The 22,633-nt window shown below is 42.0% G+C and overlaps 1 protein-coding gene across 2 annotated transcripts in view; it reads right to left on the reverse strand.

Moving 5' to 3' along the window:
• The window catches only part of EZR (ezrin), a 54,001-nt gene extending 40,732 nt beyond the window's left edge, over window positions 1-13,269 (reverse strand). The window contains exons 1-2 of one of the 2 annotated variants that reach the window (XM_077813283.1): window positions 13,228-13,269; window positions 12,286-12,381 (exon numbers count right to left, since the gene is read on the reverse strand). In XM_077813283.1, the coding sequence (XP_077669409.1) occupies window positions 12,286-12,297 (12 nt within the window). In that variant the 5' untranslated portion in view covers window positions 12,298-12,381; window positions 13,228-13,269. Of the gene's footprint in view, window positions 1-12,285; window positions 12,416-13,227 lie in introns of both variants that reach the window. The other variant, XM_077813282.1, reaches the window with a different exon arrangement.
• Window positions 13,270-22,633: the final 9,364 nt, after the last annotated feature.

A 22,633-nucleotide genomic window follows, 5' to 3' on the forward strand; every position in this document is an offset into this window, starting at 1 on the left:
CATGCTTCTGGACTCCTAGCCATTGCTCTTCTTCAGTGGAGACTCACATTTCTCTCCTCTGAGCACAGTATTTCCAGGCTGACCAATTCCCTGCCTTCACTGCGTTATTCCCAGCAAAAGAGAGCCTGCCTAAACAGACCTGCTTCACTATTCGTCTCAGAGATGAAACAGCGTCATTGCTAATTAGAAGTTACTACCCAGTTCATTCTAAGCAAGCATATTTTATTAAGGTAAAAGCACTGCAGAGAAAACATTAAAAAAACAATAAAGGAACCTACACACATGCCAATAAGATTACCAGAGATCACCCCCATCCATCTATACACAAGGGCTCTGGTTGGTGTCAGTCCTTCCAACACTTCCCTAAGGTCTCAGGGTCCTGTCCATTTACTGGATCAGAATGAATGCCCTGGGCCTGTTTAAAACCAGGCTATTTATCCAAAAATCCTTTTTTGTCTATTGGTCCCTAGAGAATCCACTTTGGGTCTTTGAACTGTCCTCCTGCAACAGGTGATCACCAGACAAAAGGTCTCCCCTCTGAGCGAAGTTTCATAGGCTTAGATTGTAGGTTGGGGGTTGCAATCCCCTCCTGCCCAGTACAGTACTTCCTAGGAATTCCACTTCACACATATCGTCCCAAAAGATTAATTGTCTGCGCTATATTGGTCAATGTAATCTTTTGAAGTTCACATTATCTCCCAAAGATTAAATTAATCCTTCCTCCTCCTAGCGAAGTTCCATACAAGCCCACAATAGTACATAAACATATGCATTTTCAATACAATGGACCCCAAAGCTATTAAACGTCATTCGGTAAGGTTTTACTTAATTCCATAGGGTTTGCCCAAGGTATTGTAGGACACGGTTTTAAACTTAGTTTCCACTGTTGTAAGTAACTTCAACGTGCACAAAAACAGAGACCCCTGGTCTGAAAATTCTAGAATTATAAGATTAAAGCCCAACAAATAGAGCTGGTCAAACGTCAAAGTTTTTTGGAGTGAAAAAAGACTGGGGGGGGGGGGAGGGAGGGCAGACAAAGACTCATTCCTGTTCTTCAGCCAGCTATATTAATAAGGCCAACTTGGCTCTTCAGCCCAAGATAAATAAATGAGCACTATTTCAGCTTAATGGGAGGGTGTCTCTGGGATAGAAACCTCAAACAGAGTCCTCTCTGGTCTAAATGGAGATTAGAAAATACCACACCAGTTTTTAAACTGGAATTCAGGTTTGTACTGGTGTCCTTGGCCAAAACATTCTACCCCCCTCCACTGACATGCAACAAAACTACATGCTGCCCTCTATCCCAGAGGTGGCTGAATTTCAGTGGACCTTTATGCAAATAGTTCAAGTGTTTGGGAACCTTTTGGCTGCAAAGCATTAGATTACATGCATACACAGATATGGCTATGATATCTGTGTGAGAAGTTTAATTGATCCCGCATCAATAGTTTCACGTGCATACTGCTCACTCACCCCCTCCCTGGGGCTTTCAATGTTGTTGACCTCTGAGCAGCTTCAAACAATTGCCATTAAAAGAAAAACCTACTTCCCAGAGAAACATTTCTCCTCCTCTCCCAAACACAGGCTTCCTGCAGCCCCTCCCACACTACATTTGTACCAACTTCACCTTGAACAAGCATTCAGTCTCAGATGAGTGACAGGTTTAAGATCCAATGTCTCAAATTTTCATGGCTTAAAACAAAAAATAAAAACAAAAAACATTCCCAACTTTTCAGTGAGACAAAGCAATTTTATTTAGCCCTGGAAAGTTCCAAAATTTTAAGCTTTAAACTTGTCATAACATCGAGTTTGTCATTTTATTAATGCAGCCTGGCTTTTAAAAAGTGAAGAGAACTTTTGAAGTCTTCCACTAAAAAAAGCTAACATACTTTTAATTATTTGGCTTATTACAGAATAGGGGATGTGGTAAAGACTTTATTAGCACTTACTTAGTGTGCCATATTTGTACACACAAGAACTGCTGTAACACACAACCATTTCTGATTACTTCAACACAGCACTACTCCTCTTGATGACAAATGGTTCACAGACCACAGCAAACAATAGATTCTTTGTATTAAAATGGTAAACACCAAGGAAATCTGCAAGCCACTACATGAAACTCCTTTACAGATTAGACACTTTTGTCACAACAGCTGTACACAAAAAATTGCATCCTGTTAATATAGTTCAATGTATTTACAAGAATAAGCTCTTTATACCCTAAACTGAAGCTTTTAAAACATGAATGGCTTTGTTTACAGAAGTTGCTGAATGTATTGCCACTCAGTCTAGACTCTAAAAATGGAGTTCAAAGTTTGCTCCATGGTTAGCAAGAGCCATAAATATTAGTGTTTGACTAACACTAGAAATAAACATTCTAAACTTTCAGGCTTACAAACAATTTCAGGGATTTTTAGCCATTTGACATTGCTTTAGTAGTTTTTTGACCGTGTAATGGAATACCCTTTTGTAATCAAATAAAACAAAGCTTAATATTATGGATAGGCCCTATAAAATATTTCAAGACCACTTGGCATCTTTATTAAATTTAAGGGATCAATCTGGAAAACCACTACCGGTGTAAGTGCAAGTTCAGGTGCTTAACTCAAACCCAAACCAGTAATACTCGTGTTTTTCGCTCAGTGGTGGCATTGCTTTGAAAGTTTACTCTCTCATGGTACACCCCCTGGAGGATGCATTAACCTTAAGATCCTTCAGTCCATATCTGGTGGAAGCTGAAGATCCTATGGTAAATTTGTTGCCTAGGAACACGCAGTATCACAGTCCAGGTTTCCCTTCTCAAAGTAGATTTTGTCCAATGACTAAATACGCTGGCCACTGTAGTATGAACACAACTTGCTTAGAATGTCTCAGCACTACCAGCATATAACATTACTATTCAAGAGGTGCTCTATGAACGTTATGGGTCTAAGTATGGCACCGCCAGAGCAGATGAATGGGTGAGGAAGTGAGAACAGGGAAAGCAGATGAAAGGAGAGGCCAGTAATGTACACTTCCAGAGGGTCATGTCCAGGCAGTTCAGAAAATACAGTGTGAGGGTCCGGGGGAAGTGGAAGAGTAAGAACGTGCCCAGAAAGGGATGAGAGGCACAAGCTATACCCATTGGAAAGCTCTTACTAGTAATCAGGCTCTCCGCAGTTACCTAGGAGGCATCATGGTAAACGAAGGGATATTTTTAGGGAACTGAATGTGTGAGAAGAGAACATGAAAAGAGGTGGCAACACTTACAATTTCCCCAAAGTAAGGCATTATCATCTGTGCCTAGTTTCAGAGACCATGCCAATCCCATGTGTGTCAAAAATGCTTTATTAAATATTATTTCCCAATGCACCTTTTAGGTAGCGAAGCATTATTTGATTTGACCACAAGCCTTTTCTCAGGTTTCACCCATTCCACAGCTACCTGCTTCCCTCCATCACATTACACATTCTCTGTGGGCATCTGTGGAGTGCACTGCCTTAAAAACTTTACATTCTAGTCAAGGAGACGCTTTGAGTGATAAATAATTACTATTTGCTCTCACGTAAAGAGAGGTCAGTGCAAGTCAAGATGGAATTGTTTTGTTAGTAATAAGTGATGTGAGAGGCAGGCTGAGCTGTAGGAAAAAAAATGTTTTATTAGCATGCAGAAGGTGGCATGAAAGCCTTGCCCCAGCTTGCATTCCTGAGCCCCTGATGCCACTGCAAACTGCGTTCTTTCTGAAATGCAACTCTCTGTTCAGTTCTACTCTTAATAGCAGTATCGCTAATGAAGTAAGAGTAGAACTGAAGAGAGGGTTGCATTTCAGAAAGAACGCAGTTTGCAGTGGCACCAGGGGCTCAGGAATGCAAGCTGGGGCAAGGCTTTCATGCCACCTTCTGCATGCTAATAAAACATTTTTTTTCCTACAGCTCAGCCTGCCTCTCACATCACTTATTACTAACAAAACAATTCCATCTTGACTTGCACTGACCTCTCTTTACGTGAGAGCAAATAGTAATTATTTATCACTCAAAGCGTCTCCTTGACTAGAATGTAAAGTTTTTAAGGCAGTGCACTCCACAGATGCCCAAAGAGAATGTGTAATGTGATGGAGGGAAGCAGGTAGCTGTGGAATGGGTGAAACCTAAGAAAAGAAGGGGGAGAAAAGGCTTGTGGTCAAATCAAATAATGCTTCGCTACCTAAAAGGTGCATTGGGAAATAATATTTAATAAAGGACTTGGAGATTCTCAGTTGGAAGGTGCAATAGAAGTGTAGAGTACTCTGTATAAGCTTTTTTTCTCATGGGTACTGCAAATTCCTGATACTCCACGAAGAATATCCAAGAAGATTTTGTTTAATTGGTTAGCAGACTCAACTGTCTAAAACAGGTGTCATCCAAAGAGGAGTCAAACTATGCTCAATTTTAAACTAGACTCCTCTTTGGATGACACCTGTTTTAGACAGTTGAGTCTGCTAACCAATTAAACAAAATCTTCTTGGATATTCTTCGTGGAGTATCAGGAATTTGCAGTACCCATGAGAAAAAAAGCTTATACAGAGTACTCTACACTTCTATTGCACCTTCCAACTGAGAATCTCCAAGTCCTTTATTAAATATTATTTCCCAATGCACCTTTTAGATAGGGAAGCATTATCTCCATTTATAGAGGAGGAGACTGTGGTGCAAAGTAGTCAAGCTTGTGCCACATCCAAGAATAAAAATCCAAATCTTCAAATCAGAAACCTTTACCCACAAGACCATCTTTCCTCCACAGGGCTTATTTTCAGCTGTTATCAACTTTACATATTGGACCAAATCCTGCTTGCTTATTCACATGAATCAATAGAATTACCTCACATGACTGAGGAGAAGCCAGATGTGGCCCACTGCATCCTTCAGGAAAGGAGTGTGGTCTCAGTGGTTAGAGTAAGGGGATGCAAGTCAGGGCTCAAGTTTTGTTCCCAACTCAGTCCCAGACTTCTGCGGGCTAGGTACAATTTTCAGTAGCTTACCTGAGGTCACTAAAGTCCACCATACAACTGGGAACAAGATCACTCATCTGTAAAATGGGACAATGCTTATCTGCTTCAGGGTTGATGCAAGACCCAATATCATGTGAAGTACATTGAGATCCTGGGACAGAAGCACTAAATAAGAGTGCTCATTACACACACATGCAAATGTGTAAAGGTCATGAAGCAATTTTAGTCTCAAAATCTGACCTACTTTTAAAATTATCAGGTTTTTTGTTGTGTAATGTCTCCAAATGGAAGCGCAGAGCTTTTTTCTTTACTATAAGGTAGCCCACTTTTTTTTGTTTTTAAATTTCGAATAAGACAAGACATTAAACCACCATTTCTCAAATGCAGCAACCATGGCCACATGCAGCCACCAGGGGGTTTCCCTGTTGCCACGGCAGTTTCCTGGGCAGTGGTGGGGGAAGCATCAGCCTCTCCCCTTTTTTCCCTGTTGCTCCTGCATGTGTCACCTCTCTGGAGAGAGGTGGAACACACAACGCTTAAGGATCAAGGTGGGGAGGGGGGGGAGGAGACAAGCAGCGAGGACCGGTACAGTACAAATATAAATATACTGCTTACATTACTCGTGAGTACTTTTAAACATTAAATTGGCTTTGATAGCTAAACCAATCTTGAAAGGATAGTAAAAATTCATCTTGGGGGGAGGAGGAATTAAGTGCAATAGACATTGTTGCGAACAGCTTGTGAGTGTCAACGTATACAAGAGTTTTGTTAATTTTAGACTCAAAGACCCAGTTACGCCAATCTGATACGAAGAATTGAAGGAGATAATTCCTTTATGAAACATGAAGGCAGGAGTCCACTGTCCTCCACAGTTAAAGGTACATAATGAGCAATAGAGCCAGGTTTTGGGATGGAGGTACGGAAGGGGAAAAGTTTATCAAGACTAATTTCTCAGGTGTTTAAAAATGAATTCTTCTGACCGTACTCACCCCCTTTTTAGGGGTTGCCTTCCAGGAAAGTAAGAGACTGAATTTTAGAGGCATAAATGTAGAGAGAGCCAATCTCACAAATCTGTAGAAGCTAAATATGAAATCTGCTTTCCGGTATTCACAAAACTTGTATGCACTTGACTAAATCAGGAAACATACCCTGAGACTTATCTGACCAGTCACTGCCGCACACAGCTTGGGGGTAGGGGGAAACATCCACAGGTAACAGCCCCACATAAAATAGGAACCAAGACCAAATAAGTCTGAGAAAGTTGCCATCAGCACACAGACATTCCACTAGCAGAAGGCAAGACTAGGTTTGTTAAGTAAATCATTCATTACACAGGACTTGCTCAGCTCTGATCAGAAAAAGAATTTACTAAAAAATCCAAATTATATGCTGGGCAAAAAGTTGGAGATAAATCACTATCAAACTCAGTACAAAGAAAAAAAGTGACTGATGTTCGTATACAGAGCTTTGGTTGTAGATCCTGAAAGAACCATTCCACATCTGTACAAACAGATTACTGCACTAGAAAAAAGTCAAATACCTTCCTCTATTGCCATTGTGTCCATATCAATCTCACAATGCCCTTCACTGGCTTCCTCTCACCTTCCAAGTCAAGCTTTTCATGTTCCAGGCCCAACACAACTCACTTCCTTCCAACAACTACGCTCCCTCCCTATTGCCACCTACACACTTTCTTCTGCTGCCCCTTACATTTGTGGCTTCCCCTCCCCCATTTACTGAGAAGGGTTTCACCAAAGTACACTTCTGCAAACCCTTCCCTAGCAACTTCTGCAGAACTTTGAGTTTAGACTTTTTTCTACTATTTTGTTTTTAAGATAAACAAATCTCAGGCAGAGTCTAGGTAAATCCCTTCAGAGCAGGATGACATCTACTTATACTTGCTCAAATAATTTAGTATGCATAATCTAGGGAACCATTGTCTAAGGAACTTACACAATTTTGGTTTGCTAGTAATTGACTGATAATTGCTTCCATCCCAAACGGCTTCCATCCCAACCTCCAAACACACATGGATTGGGGACCTAAAGTTGTGCACTAAATAGCTTATTTAAGAGTGTGTCTACTTCAGAACAGTTACACTTTGTACTTATTACATGCTTGTTGAAAAATCCACAATTTTAGTTTAATTGTGTTGGTATTTTTTGGAGCTGCCATATAGTACTGTTGATAGTTTTTAATTCATCTTATAGCAGTTTCTGTAAGGTAAAATGTACATCACAAGACTCAATAGAAATTCCCTCAAATGTAGCTGACAGTGCCGGGATATGATGGGTTAATTTAGTAGTAAGGGAAAAAAGCTATTAAAAAATACAAGCCACTAGAGCAGTAGTACTGCCAGTGTCCTGATTTTAAGCAATGAATCTCTTTGTATAAAATGACAAATGGAACCAAAAAGGTAATGATCTCTAGACCAGAGGTTCTCAAACAGAGGTCTGTGAGCTCCATTCAGGTGGTCCACGGATAGTTCTCTCTAAGGTGTGAGCCTGGGCAGCTGCACACAAGAAAACAAATGGCCACAGGCCATGGCTCATGGAGCAGGCGTGGCTCCACTAAATTGGTGTCTGGACCCTGGAGAAGATGCACATGTAAGGTGAGGTGGTGGCCTTGGGGGGGGGGGGGGGCGGGAGGAGAATAAGGGGTAGGTGGGAGGGGGCAGAGGGGTGACAAGAGGGGGTGGGGGGAATTTGGGATGTGCAGGGCTGCGGCAGCCAGAGAAAGAGGCAACTTTCCCCAGATCCAGAGCTGCAGCTGCCAGGGAGAGACCCCTCCTCCTTCTCAGCCCCAGGTTGGGGGCTGCCACAGCAGGGGAGAGAGGGCACATCCATCGCATTAGAAATGTAAGAATACTGATATTAAAATATGAGTTGTGTGCTTTTATCTGTAGAACCAAAAAATGTTAATTATTAAGTTTTTTTTAATATAGTGCTTTTATCCAAAGCACTTTACAATAGTTAGCTAATGGTACAAACACCATTTGGAAAGATCGTTAAGTAATCCGCCGAGACCCTCAGCAATTTTCAAGTGGTCCGCGAAAATTTTTTTTTTTGAGAACCACTGCTCTAAACTGTGTACGTTTGTTTTGTTGGTTTTGCTTTCAAGGATTTTTTTAAAAGTTTTTTAATTACTGAATTAGAGCTTTTTAATCAATTTTAAAAAGGGACTATTATGAAAAATAAGAGCAATCGGTCATCTCAAAGTCTCCCATCAATGATGGTATGAAATATGAATAGATAAATCATATTTGTTTATACCAGATCACCACATCACTGTAAAGGAGTCAACATCTTACCTACTTTAAACGGAAAATAGACAGAATCTAACTTAGTATGTTAACTCCCCTTTAGGAGTCGCTAAATCTTCTGGCCAGAGGGCATTATCCTTTTCTGATCTCTCACAATGCAGTTCCAGCTCTGAAGTGACAGCTTTAATTTCTATCCCACAATGCCCTATAGACTGATAAAAATCCTATTTAATGATAGTAAAAAACAAGCGGCAGGGCTGGGAAGAGTCCAAATTAATCACCCCTAATTTGAAACTGGCAGACTGAGCAACGTATTCTAATAAAGTAATCCCAGTATGATTCTTCTTCTATCCTTTTCCAGTAAACATACGAGTTAGGTCTACTGAACAGCAGATTAAGTACTGATTATAAAGACTGGGTTTATGCTAGATCAGTAAGTGCTGCCACAGAGCCATGCCTGTAAATCCTAGCCAATAAGGCACGTGGCTCAGAAACCAACCAAAGGAGGTGCTGGCTGCCCTTCCCCAGCTGCTCTCACACACACCTGTCAACATTCTGGCTCTTCTCTATTCACTTAGTAGCCAGCAAAAGGAGAGGAACAATATCAATCTCTGTCAGGTATTGCTCCAGTGTCATGCTCAGTTCAGGTAGAATTAAGAACATGGTTGTAAGCAGCTTTTGTTGATTAGATGAAAGAACTTTTCTTCAGCCTACAGTACCTTTCAGCATAAATTAATCAGAGCCCATGAGTTCAGATTATTCCAACTGAATGATTTCAAAAAGTTTGTTTGCCAATGCCGCTTTGGTAGTCTATGAAAGTTATAGGAAAGTCTTTGCAGCATTTTACACTTTCCACTGACTCTACGATATTTCCATCTTAACTGTAAAAACGTCAATACCAAGATGCAAACTGGAGAAACAGCATGGAGGAGGAGGGAAGACAAAATGGATCCACTTAATAAAGCTCTCAATGGATATGATATTTGTGTGTGCATGCACATTCCGGTTAAGCAGATTGCAAACTGGGTAAATTGTTCATAATGCAATATATTAGAATCTCAAAAAGGTTTTTTTCTAGGGGGGCAGAGTTTATAAAAGACCTTCATATGGACATTACTACCTCTCATCAATAGAAAGGCATATATTCTTACATAAAGAAAGGAGAGAGATTGTACTATTTTTACTGAACACTGAATCGTCAGTCAGAAATTTTTTAGACATTCTGCAGTCCATATACATGTTAACCTTGGACTGTAGTACAATGGTCATTGGCAACACAATTAAACAAACTCTTCATTATGATGGGTGGAACATCAATTGCTAGTCACTGGAAGATAAATCTGTTTACCCTTTTTCCAAAGCAGAGCTATAACTAAAAAACCCCAAAGCCTCAGAGCTCTGACTTGCTACAGCCGCACCGCATTTTAAAATAAATTGATGACAGGCCTCTGTGGAAGATATACAGTGGCAGTAATGCACTAACTTTGTCCTTTATGGTTAGCAACTTTAAGATTTCCCCTGACAGCGAACCATAGCACACAGCAAAAGCCTGATCCTAAGTCCATTGAATTCAATGAGCTTTTGATCAGGCCTCTAGTCTTTTGAGTGAATTAATTGTTATATGTGGTATGTCCCCAACTAGCAACGGGTTTTCTAAGATATTTATAGCAATGTTGGCAACAACATTTAAAAAAAAAAAAAAAAAAAAGAAGTGGACCAAGCTTGCACAGAAAAAAAAAATTGAGTTATTTCTGCCTATATTTGGATGAAAATCTAAAATCATGCCTCTTAATAAAATCCTATGTAGTGCTTCCTGTGAGCTGTTACAGAAGAACACTTATATTAGTGTTGACTAGACAGAAACAGAGATAAAAGGCCACAGGACTCTCTTCTAGGATAGGTAGTGTGTGTGTCTCTATAAGATAAAACAAAATAGTTGCAACTTTGTTAACTGCTAACTCTAAAAGTTACATTTGGGAGCATAATAAAATCCCTCCCTTTTAAGTTACTCAAGGGTTAGTATTTTTCCTACCAACATACGAAGGTTTTAGAATACAAAATGCATTTGATTTAAAAAACTTCTTATGCTCTCTTTCTAGTCTAAAAATCAGTTTATAAATTTATAGTTATAGTTGACACAACCAAGGCCTGATTTTCAGGTCCAGAGCATCTGCAGTTCCCATGAATTTAAATGCTCAGCACTTTGAAAAAGCAAGGCCTTTGGCATTCTTGTCCTAGAAGTGACCTATTCATTAAGTGACTTATTCAATGAACTTTAAGTATGCATATTAGTTTCAATATCTTTCCAGAGAATACAATATAATTTTTATCAAGCTGTTTGACCTCTGCCTCCCATCTCCAATCAAAGTCCATTACTAAACCCCTTTTCAGTTATAAATTCTGCTGGAACCAGCGAATTCTTTGGCTCTGATATCTTCATGCACACAGAGAGAGTTTACATAGTATACTTCATAATGCATAGAAATAAGTCTATTTCTCCTCTTTTGGAATGATTACATTTTAATAGCAAATGAATCTTAAAAAAAACCAAAACACTTAAGTCACTACAAAATAGACTTAGCCTCAGACACCTTTCAGTCCACAGGCTATAAATGAGCTCTTTTACAAAGGAACACACACATGCCCCTCTACCTTTAAGGCAACCTTGCAAAATTACAAAGATTTACCAACTCAGGTTCAAAGTCTGCTCACCCATGTTAACCATAAATGAACAAAATTAAGTATATTTTTGCCCACCAAAAACAGTTACTTGCCCTTGGGGTAGAGTTTTGTATAGTTAGATTAAGATACTATATAATTTTAAATACTAGTATAAAAAGTTTAAAATTTAAAATAGTCTAAATAAATAAAAGTTTAAATTAAGAACTGAAGGATAGGATTTCTGATTGTTAGAATTAGAAATTGTCTCTCTCACTTGAGCACACCTTGTCTCTCCCCACACAACATTTGATTTTTATATTGGATGGTTATATGCAGGGCCATCCCTAGGGGGGTGCAGGCCCAGGACAACATCCCCACTCCACCCGAGGCCCCTCTCCACCCCTTTCCCCCAAGGCCCTGCCCCCTTCCAGCTTTTGCCCCATCCCCCTAACGACTCCAGGAGCTCGAGTGGGGCAGGCTGGGGTCGCTCCTGCTGCTTCCTGCCAGTGAGTGCAGGCCTGACCTCTGCTGCCAGCCTAGCACCCCCTGCACCCTAACCCCACCCCCCAAGGCCAGCCTAGCACCCCCTGCACCCTAACCCCACCCCCCGAGGCCAGCCTAGCACCCCCTGCACCCTAACCCCACCCCCCGAGGCCAGCCTAGCACCCCCTGCACCCTAACCCCACCCCCCGAGGCCAGCCTAGCACCCCCTGCACAACACACACACAAAACCATCAAACCACAGAACCAGTGGCTCTGGTTATATGACTTCATCATGCTGCTATGCCCTATCAAAAAGATTTCGAATTCGCATGGACCTCTTAAATTGTGATGTCTTAATTTCTATAATCCTTCTAAACATAGAAGGAAATAGAGAAACAAGGCAGGCAAGGTAATATATTTTCTTGGACCAGGACACTCAAGCTTCCGAGCTTACCCAGAGGTCTTCTTCAGGTTTGTGAGATACACTCAGGGTGTTACAGCTAAGTATAAGGTGGAACAGATTGTTCAGCATAAATAGTTAATACATATTTCAAGGGATCATTCAAGATGAAAGGGCCCATTAACACCCCTTCAGTCATGGGGGGGGGAAGGAGGGAGGGGGAAGACAGCTGGGGGGAAAGGGTTATAGATTGTTATAAACCACCGTCTCTGTTCAGTCCATTCTTTTTAGTGTCTAATAGTTATAATTTAAGCTCCCAGGCTCAACTTTTGAAGGGGTTGTGCTGATTTCCTTTGAGGATTAAGACTCAGTCCAGATATAGTGTGATCGCTCTGTGAAAAGTGTTAGAAGGAAACAGTCACCTAAAAAAAAGTAAATTACCAATCTACAGTAAAACATAGAGTGTACATTGAATGCTACAAGATAGAAGACATGAAATATAACACTCACCGGTTTGGGCATTTTCAGTTCTTGCAGTGGTTCTGTTATTCCAGAAACAAATGCTGGTGCAGTGGCTTGAAGGTGTTTCTTCTATTTTAAAGAGATCTGGTAACAGGAGAGTGGAAAACGTTCTGGTTTACTGAGAAGGGGAAAAAGTAAAGAACTTTAAAACCTCTGCTGGGATTCTTAAGTACTCAGGGGGAGCAGCAAGGATGATTCAGACATGACCAACAATTACTAAGGAACTCCACTGCTTAAAAAAAAGAAAAGAAAACCACAAGTGACCTCGCCCACTGGGGGGGGGGGGGGGGGGACCAGCTGCAACCAGAGAAGGTCATTTGGCCAGACACACCTTTCCTGAGCGGTATAAGCTTAATAACCTGGGAAAGAAGAAGGAGGGAGCAGAAACTGGAAACTATTGTCAGCCCTTGGTTTGCAACACAGTCCGCCCGCCCGGGCTGCTGCCAGCAGGCAGGTCGGACGCATTCAATACAATTAAGATCCTGCCTTGCAAAGCAGCTGGTTTAGAGTCCTTCCGAGGAGCCGCTGAAGGGTCCTGCCCAGAGAGCCCCTGAGGGGCCAGGGCAGCAGCGGGCTCCCTTTGCCCTTAAACAGCCACCAGGGAAGGGCGCGGGGGAGCCCAACAGCTCTTGGGGTCAAGCCGAAGGCGACTCTAGGCTCCGGTCTGCCCACACCCGGAGCCGGCAGGGCTCGCTTGCCTGCCCCCCACTCTGCCTCTGCCGCGCGGCGCTGCGGGCAGCACCGCGCCCTGGAGAAGCGGGGAGACCGGCGGCGGCGGCAGCTCCCGGCGCGCCAATCCCCGCAACACCTGTTGGCAGCGCCGCCCCGTCCTCCCGCGGCCGGACACAGGCGCCAGGGCGGGAAGCTGAGCGGCTTCCCAGGCTTCGGCCCCGCCGGCTAGGAGAGGGGAGCTGCTGGGAGGGCCCTTACCCGGCTGTCCTCTGCGGCGACTGGGCACACTGGCAGCCGGCCGTGGGCTGCGCTCCGGTCCCTGTGCGCGCCTCTGGCCCCGCCCCGCCGCTCCCCCTGCAATATGGCCGAGCGGGGGCCCGCCTCCTCGCCGGGCTGTGCCCCAGCCTCCCTCTCTCCGCGGGACCGCAATCGGCGCTAAGATCGGCGCGCGCGCGCCCAGTCCTCTCCCATGTGGACAAGCCTGAGTCCGGCTCAGAGTGTCCACACGCGGCGTGAATGCGGGGCTGCCTCCCTGCGCACGCCAGCCCCCAGGCAGGGCTGCTCCCACCTGCACCACTCTCGGCTTCCCCCCCGGCCAGTCAGCGTGGCGCTCTTCTCCCAGGACTGAGCCTGGGAAATTACCGCCGGGCATTTTAGGGTGCAGTGGTGAACGAGCGTTAGGTCCGGGTTTAGCGAGCGAAGCAAACAACAGGAACGAGCCTCCAGTAACAAATAACAACGTGCCTGGGGAATTTACCCAGAGTTGGGTTTGTTTGGATTTAGCGCTGTTGGGGTTTGGACAAAAATTCTTCACCCCACTAGCCCTTCCCCGCCCCACCCCCGCATTGTACTCTCCACATGTAATTTGAAGAAGCACTTTCTTTGCAACTACCACTTTGGCAGGTGCTTACAATTTTCTCCATTTTCTTCCTTATCATAGAACTGGAAGGGACCTGGAGAGATCATCTAGACCAGTGCTTCTCAAGCTATCTGATGTGGGGGACCAACAATTTTTTTTTTCCAATGTGCATGCAGATCGGTAGCCGATGGCTAGCGGACCCGCACCGGTCCATGGACCACCACTTTGAGTAGCACTGGTCTAGACCAGTCACCTGCACTCAGTCAAGGCAGCAGTAAGTATTATCTAGACCACCTGTGACAGATGTTTGTCCAACCTGCTCTTAAAAATCCCCAATGATAGAGATTCCACAACCTCCCAAGGCAATTTATTCCAGTGCTTAACCATGCTGACAGTTAGGACGTTTTTTCTAACGTCCAACCTAAACTGCCCTTGCTGCAATTTAAGCCCATTGCTTCTTGTCCTATCCGCAGAGATTAAGAACAATTTTTCTCCCTCCTCCTTGTAACAACTTTTAATGTACTCGAAAACTGTTATCATGTCACCTCTCAGGCTCCTCTTTTCCAGACTAAACAAACCCAATTTTTTCAATATTCCCTCAGAAGTCATGTTTTCTAGACCTTTAATCATTTTTGTTGCTTTTCTCTGGACTTCTCCAATTTGTCCACATCTTTTCTGAAATGTGGCGCCCAGATCTGGACACAACAATACTCCAGTTGAGGCCTAATCAGCACACAGTAGAGCAGAAGAATTACTTCTCATGTCTTGCTTACAATACTCCTACTAATACAGCCCAGAATTATGTTTGCTTTTTTTGCAACAGCATTACATTGTTGACTCATATTTAGTTTGTGATCCACTATGACCCCAGATCCCTTTCCACAGTACTCCTTCCTAGGCAGTCATTTTCTATTTTGTATGTGTGCAACTGATTGTCCCTTCCTAAGTGGAGTACTTTGAATTTGTCCTTATTGAATTTCATCCTGTTTACTTCAGATCATTTTTCCAGTTTGTCCAGATCATTTTGAATTTTAATCCTATCCTCCAAAGCACTTTGCCACCCCTCCCAGCTTGGTATCGTCCGCAAACTTTATAAGTGTACTCTCTATGCCATTCTCTAAATCGTTGATGAAGATATTGAACAGAACCGGACGAAGAACTGATCCCTGCAGGAACCCACTCATTATGCCCTTCCAATATGACTGTGAACCGCTGATAACTACTTTCCGGGAACTATTTTCCAACCAATTATGCACCCGCCTTATAGTAGCTCCATCTAGGTTGTATTTCCCTAGTTTGTTTATGAGACGGTCATGCGAGACAGTATCAAAAGCCTTACTAAAGTCAAGATATACCACATCTACCGCTACCGCTTCCCCCCTGTCTACAAGGCTTGTTACCCTGTCAAAGAAAGCTATCTGGTTGGTTTGACATGATTTGTTCTTGACAAATCCATGCTGGCTGTTACTTATCACCTCATTATCTTCTAGGTGTTTGCAAACTGATTTCTTAATTATTTGCTCCATTATCTTTCCAGGTGCAGAAGTTAAGCTGTCTGGTCTGTAATTCCCCAGGTTGTCCTTATTTCCATTTCCACTATATCTGCCCTTTTCCAGTCTTCTGGAATGTTTCCCGTCTTCCATGACTTTTCAAAGATAATTGCTAATGGCTCAGATATCTCCTCCATCAGCTCCTTGCATATTCTAGGATGCATTTCATCAGGTCTAGTGATTTGAAGACATCTAACTTGTCTCAGAAATTTTTGACTTGTTCTTCCCCTATTTTAGACTCTGATCCTACCTCATTTTCACTGGCATTCACTATGTTAGACCTCCAGTTGCTTTTTGGGCTGGAAAGTTTCATGCTTATTCTCAGCACATAGAGGAGGATTTTGTGGTTGTCTTTTTGGTAGTTTGCAAATTTTCATGGATAGGGCTGGTTTTGATTAATGTGAAACAAGATGTTTTTCACACCTTAAGAAAACTTTCTGACACTTTTTATTTCTTTGGCTAGCTCATTTGTGTGTGTGTGTGTTTGTGTGATATAATCAGTGACGTAGTGCTAAATTTTACAGTGCATGAGCCCTGCAGAAGTGATATTAAGTTGGTAATTCTGTCACACGTGAGAGTCTCCCATCCAAAATCTATCTTGTGTGTGACATCACCATAAGATAGAGCATCTATACTAACTTTTTTACCACTAAATTTTATCGAATTGACAGTCTGTGCAGCAGCAGTTATGAGACTTCACACATTAGCAATAAATACACATATCACATCAACATAAACCACCTGTAACTCAGTATTTACGTGCCAGATGTCTAAGTGAACATTTTCTGAGCTTCAAAAACATTTTATTCTTTCCAATATTTTCTATTTTCATGTATCCTAAGTGTGAACCTCTGGTTTCTGGCTGTCCTCAGGAGAAAAAATGCCAAACTCAGCCACTCTTTGTGGCATGTCTGAACACACCAGAAATCAGTATTCGTAGAAATTCCAGGAAAAGTCAGGTTTCAGAGTAGCAGCCGTGTTAGTCTGTATCCGCAAAAAGAACAGGAGTACTTGTGGCACCTTAGAGACTAACAAATTTATTAGAGCATAAGCTTTCGTGAGCTACAGCCCACTTTGTCGGATACATGTAGTGGAAAATATAGTAGGAATATTTTATATACACCGAGAACATGAAACATACATGTTACCATACACACTATAACGAGAGTGATCAGTTAAGGTAAGCTATTACCAGCAGGAGAGGAAAAAAACCCTTTTGTAGTGATAATCAAGATGGGCCATTTCCAGCAGTTGACAAGAATGTGTGAGGAACAGTAGGGGGGCAAAAATAAACATGGGGAAATAGTTTTACTTTGTGTAATGACACATCCACTTCCAGTCTTTATTCAAGCCTAATATAATGGTGTCCAGTTTGCAAACTAATTCCAATTCAGCAGTCTCTTGTTGGAGACTGTTTCTGAAGTTTTTTTGTTGTAATATTGCGACTTTTAGGTCTGTAATTGAGTGACCAGAGAGATTGAAGTGTTCTTCGACTGGTTTTTGAATGTTATAATTCTTGATATCTGATTTGTGTCCATTTATTCTTTAACGTAGAGACTGTCCGGTTTGGCCAATGTACATGGCAGAGGGGCATTGCTGGCACATAATGGCATATATCACATTGGTAGATGCGCAGGTGAACGAGCTTCTGATAGTGTGGCTGATGTGATTAGGCCCTATGATGGTGTCTCCTGAATAGATATGTGGACACAGTTGGCAATGGGCTTTGTTGCAAGGATAGGTTCCTGGGTTAGTGTTTTTGTTGTGTGGTGTGTGGTTGCTGGTGAGTATTTGCTTCAGATTGGGGGGCTGTCTGTAAGCAAGGACTGGCCTGTCTCCCAAGATCTGTGAGAGTGATGGGTCATCCTTCAGGATAGGTTGTAGATCCTTGATGATGCGCTGGAGAGGTTTTAGTTGGGGGCTAAAGGTGACGGCTAGTGGCGTTCTGTTATTTTCTTTGTTGGGCCTGTCCTGTAGTAGGTGACTTCTGGGTACTCTTCTGGCTCTGTTAATCTATTTCTTCACTTCAGCAGGTGGGTATTGTAGTTGTAAGAATGCTTGATAGAGATCTTGTCAGTGTTTGTCTCTGTCTGAGGGGTTGGAGCAAATGTGGTTGTATCGTAGAGCTTGGCTGTAGACAATGGATCGTGTGGTGTGGTCTGGATGAAAGCTGGAGGCATGTAGGTAAGTATAGAGGTCAGTAGGTTTCCAGAATAGGGTGCTGTTTATGTGACCATCGCTTATTAGCACTGTAATATCCAGGAAGTGGATCTCTTGTGTGGACTGGTCCAGGCTGAGGTTGATGGTGGGATGGAAATTGTTGAAATCATGGTGGAATTCCTCAAGGGCTTCTTTTCCATGGGTCCAGATGATGAAGATGTCATCAATGTAGCACAAGCAGAGTAGGGGCATTAGGGGACGAGAGCTGAGGAAGCATTGTTCTAAGTCAGCCATAAAAATGTTGGCATACTGTGGGGCCATGCGGGTACCCATAGGAGTGCTGCTGATTTGAAGGTATACGTTGTCCCCAAATGTGAAATAGTTATGGGTGAGGACAAAGTCAGCATCTGTGAGATTTCCAAATCAAGTCCTGCAATGAGCTCTCAGCAGGCACAGAGCTCCACGGAGGAATAAAGCCCAATTTAGCAGATCCCAAATGTTCAGATAGCATGGATGAGGGTTGGGCATTTATTTGAATGGTTAAATATCCAAGCCTAAACGTCTGAATCTTTTCAGGTCCACCCATCACTACCTGCCACCTACTCATTACACAAAGGTAATGAAAGGAAAAGTAATGTTGTCCAGTCAGTAGAGGCTTGGGAGTGAGGCTCAAGGAACCAGTAGTCAGAACATGAAACTGGGCCTCATTGAGGTCCCACTCCTGCTCAGTAAGGACTCTGTGGATATAAAGGTCTGCCCACACTGATCACTTTGCAGGATTGGGGCCTGTGTGACCTTGGAAAAGTCATTTAACATCTCTGCAGCTCAGTTTCTCTGTCTGTAAAAACAGAGTGATGATTAAGGATACGATTTAGTCATGGAGGTCACGGATTCCCTGACTTTACTGGTCCTCCATAACTTCTTTGGCTTCAGCTGTCAGTGTTGCAGCCCCCACACCTTGAGGCTGCAGCTGCGGCCATGGCAGTGAGTCTTGGGCTCCAGCTGTCATCCACCCCACTCCCCAGTTATCAGCTTGTCATTCTTCCCAGTTATTTTTAGTAAAAGTCACAGACAAGTCACAGGCTCCAATTAATTTTTTTTTTTTTTTGCCTGCTACTTGTTCGTGACTTTTGCTAAAAATAACTGTGACAAAATCTTAACCTTAATCATGAGTAAGATGCTAAGATGGAGACTGGAGTACAGGGACACACTTGGGAGATCCTCTGTTTGCTCTATGATAATGCAAATGTGTTGAAAGTGGATGGCTACTGCTAAAGATACTGGGCCAAATTCAGGCATGGTATAAGCGGGGCAATGCCTCTGAATATAGTAGAACTGTGCCTTCTTAAACCAGGTCTGCATTTGGTCCCTGGTATTTTGTAGAACCTACCTGGAATCAAACTTCTGTTGGACATAGGCTTGTCCACTTCCCCTGAGATAAAGAGCTATTCATGCTTCATGCTGAACAGCGCAGTTTACACATCCACAAATAAATCCTCAATTAGTTTTAAACTACACTGATAAACAGTGAGAGCAAACTTAACACGTTTTATTATTTGGGCTGTATACAGTTCTGCATACACATAACTGCCTTATCTAATCAGTCACTGGTGCCTTCAAAGAGGCAATTCAGAAACAAGGAGGCCACCAAACCAAATGTATTCTGAGGCCTCACTGGGAGAAAATGGTACTGCGCTGATTACTGCTCACCTGATGCTGTTAGGCATGGAGGTAATCTAAAGCAAATGGAGTTTTCAATGCCTCCCAATGACACACCTAGTCTGAGGTGCGTGGCTGTGAAGTAATTAGCTCTGACTCATGGCACAAAAGGTAAATATGAAGTTCTGCAATATGCTGGCTAGCAACTCCTTTCAAAACACTCTGTAAAGTATTTCTTGTTATACTGCCTTTAAAAACAGAAGGTGAATTTCATTCTTGTACAGAGAACCAGCATGGGTCCAGGCACCACTAAGTACCATTTAAATCCTCAAAATAAGGCTTGTAAATGTAATTAAATAAAAAGTACATTTAAAAAAAGATGGGGGCAGGAGGATATTCAAAAGAACCAGAGTGACCTTGAATGGTATTGGTTACCTAGGAAAGTCAGCCATGCAGTGGTTGCCATTAAAAAGTCAACATTTGCTCACAGTTCCCACACTGTGGTATTTGAGACAGTGTCTTTTTTTCTATACCGTACTTAAAATAGGAATTGCAGGAATAGGAGCCACAGTGCCTCAGCAACTGTGGGCACAAACTCACTTCTTGAGCTTTGTTTGCTTTCTAAAATACCACATTTTAACAAGGGCAATATAACTCCAACAGAAACTGAAACAAAAGTTATGATCTTGATGCAGAAATTACTGGTTGAGGCCTGTATTATGCAGGTCAGACAAGAGGATCAAAATGGTCCCTTCTGACCTTAAAATCTATAGCTTTTGAATATTTATAGTGCACAAATACTCATGCCAATCCTATACACTAAGGATGGATAAATACATTTTTTTGTTTCATGTTGGCCTACAGAAACATGGGCTTAAAGTTAAGGGTTGGACTTCCAGTTAGATGAAACTGTGGTAAGCTATGAGGAAAGAAAAGGGAACAGGAACAAAGGAAAATTCTAATGAAATAATAAATACAGTATAGAAGGCACTTATTTGTGCTAGCTTAGCTCTGGAGCATGGTTTCTGTCCTGTATGCATACACAGTAAGTAGCTCAGGCACAGACTTCCATGGGAGCTGTGGGTATTCACACCCTCTGAAAACAACCCACTTTTTATGTGCCTAAATATAGATTTAGGTGCTTTACTTTAGGACTCTTATTCCTCTCCAGAGATTAAGCCACAATGTTATGTTACCCATCCCAGTACAGCCACAGTTTCACCAAAAACTCACAAGCACCTCAAAAAAGCAATTTCAGAGCAATCAGTAATAGGTAATTGATTACTTTTCAGATTTAGACATTCTTTAAATGTAACCCATTTATGGGAAACTCATCTATAGAAAACCCCCATTTGTAGGGGAGAAGAATGGAAACTTTAATTATTTCAAATGCATTGAAATACACAAACTACAGTGCCAGTTAGTGAGCCTCTGCTTATAGGACCCAAACTTACAGTCCAGTTTTGACTTCAAAGGAAGTCTTGCCTGAATCAGAACTGCAGGATTGGACCCATACTGGAGATGTTTTGTGTGAAAAAAGCCATGTCTTCATTATAGCTGGACTCCATTGCCATTTTTAATTAGTTACATTAGACTAATTTCTCAGCTAACTCTTGTTAATTCATAGTGATAACCTTGAACTGTGTTCATAGTTTAAGTACTATCCAAAGGATTGCATGCATAAAAGTAAGAGATTCTTCTGCCCTTGTATGAGATCAGAGTCAAGCCAAACTAAATCTGAAGTAACTCCACCAAAATCAATGAAGTTACTTTGGTGCAAAACCAGTAAGTGACATTACTGTTGAGCCTCATATGTGTTTAACATGTAACATACATACTGTTGAGGTCATAAATTACTCCTTCATACCAATATGGAAACTTTAAAAGCTTATGAGCCTGACTCTGCCACCCTTATTTATGTCTAGTAGTATCTGACTCACTGAGTTTTCCTATTTAAACAACGTGAGTACGGGTGGAAGAATCAGGCCTTATATTCTTTGGGAAACACACTGAAGGTGACATGGATGCCAACACAGGCGGCATGCTGGTGGGTTGGGTGAACACAAGCAATGAGTATGGGACATTTTTTGTTTTGTTTTGAGGGCAGGCTGATCTGGGTTTGGTGAAGGTAAGTCCACTGTTACCCTAAAAGTAAAGTCAAATGCCCATAAAAGTTGTTTTGCTGCTTCAATAAAAAAGTAATTTTCTTTAAAAATACCATTTCCTTCTATTCTTGTTTTTCAGGTAATGATGCTTGGGTTTCCAGAATGTTTTCTATGAAAATATAAAATCCCTCTCATTGTTGGTATAAGGATTGTACTTAATACTGTGAATTATATCTTGGTAACCCTCACGCTTCACACAATATCATATCATACAAAATGTAACCAAAACAAACTATATAGAAATATTGATCAATGGCACAAGAAATGATACTTTGCTTTTGTGGACTTTTTTCAAAGAACTGTAATTACTTAATTCAGGTGGCAATGAGCAAAATGTACAAACTGGTCTATTGGAAAGGAAATAATTTATTGCCTCCTTCATTACTCCATTGTGTAAACACTCAAAGTTACATTAAGTACTGGGTTTTGGTGGGAACAGCAACTAGCTGAAATAAACAAACATGATACAATGTAAAACAAGAGCTTTTGGTCCACATCCTGTTCTCATTGCTTTCAATGAGACCAGAATGTGGCTCTGTGTAAACAAATCCATGTTGGTACCTGAAAATGAATATGACAGTCTTTTTAATCATATACGCCCAGACTATTTCCACAGGTTCCCTGTCTCATTGTGTCGCAGGCTGAGCACTGCACAGTGAGTTCCAGTTCCAGTTCCTGCTCCAGTGGCAAAACTCCCATTGATTTCAGTGGTTCAGGATCAGGCCTTGAATGAGGATGGGGCTGCAACACTGATTTTAAAAATAACTTATTAAAGCAGGAGGGAGGCTGCCCAAAGGACAATCGCTAATTGACAACATCAAAAAATGACATATGTTCTTTAGAGAAATGAAATACCTATGTTAAAATATTCTTTAAGAAATCAAATGATTAATAATATATTATTGTAAACATGGTGTTTTATCCTCCCTGGTCAGTGAGTGCACTTCTGCCTCATGTCCAACCTCTACACTGAGGAAGGCGTATTCTGCTGTCCTCACTCACCACTTACTCTGGTTTAAACCACAGTGCACTGTCCAAAGTATGAGTTCAGAACCAAATTTTGTTCTTGGTTACACCAGCCTAAATCCAGAGTAGTGACTCTTCATTGCAATTAATGGAGTTACTATTCTGATTTACACTATCATAATTGCAAATAGAATTTGGCTCAGAATGAGGTAGAGATCCACAAGACCCGTACCTGATTCACAACATTCCCCTGCCTCATTCCAACCCTTATCTAACGGTACACCGAGAGTATGTCTACATGGGGA

Source organism: Eretmochelys imbricata, chromosome 3 (genome assembly GCF_965152235.1).
Source record: "Eretmochelys imbricata isolate rEreImb1 chromosome 3, rEreImb1.hap1, whole genome shotgun sequence".
In the NCBI taxonomy this organism is placed as follows: Eukaryota; Metazoa; Chordata; order Testudines; family Cheloniidae; genus Eretmochelys; species Eretmochelys imbricata.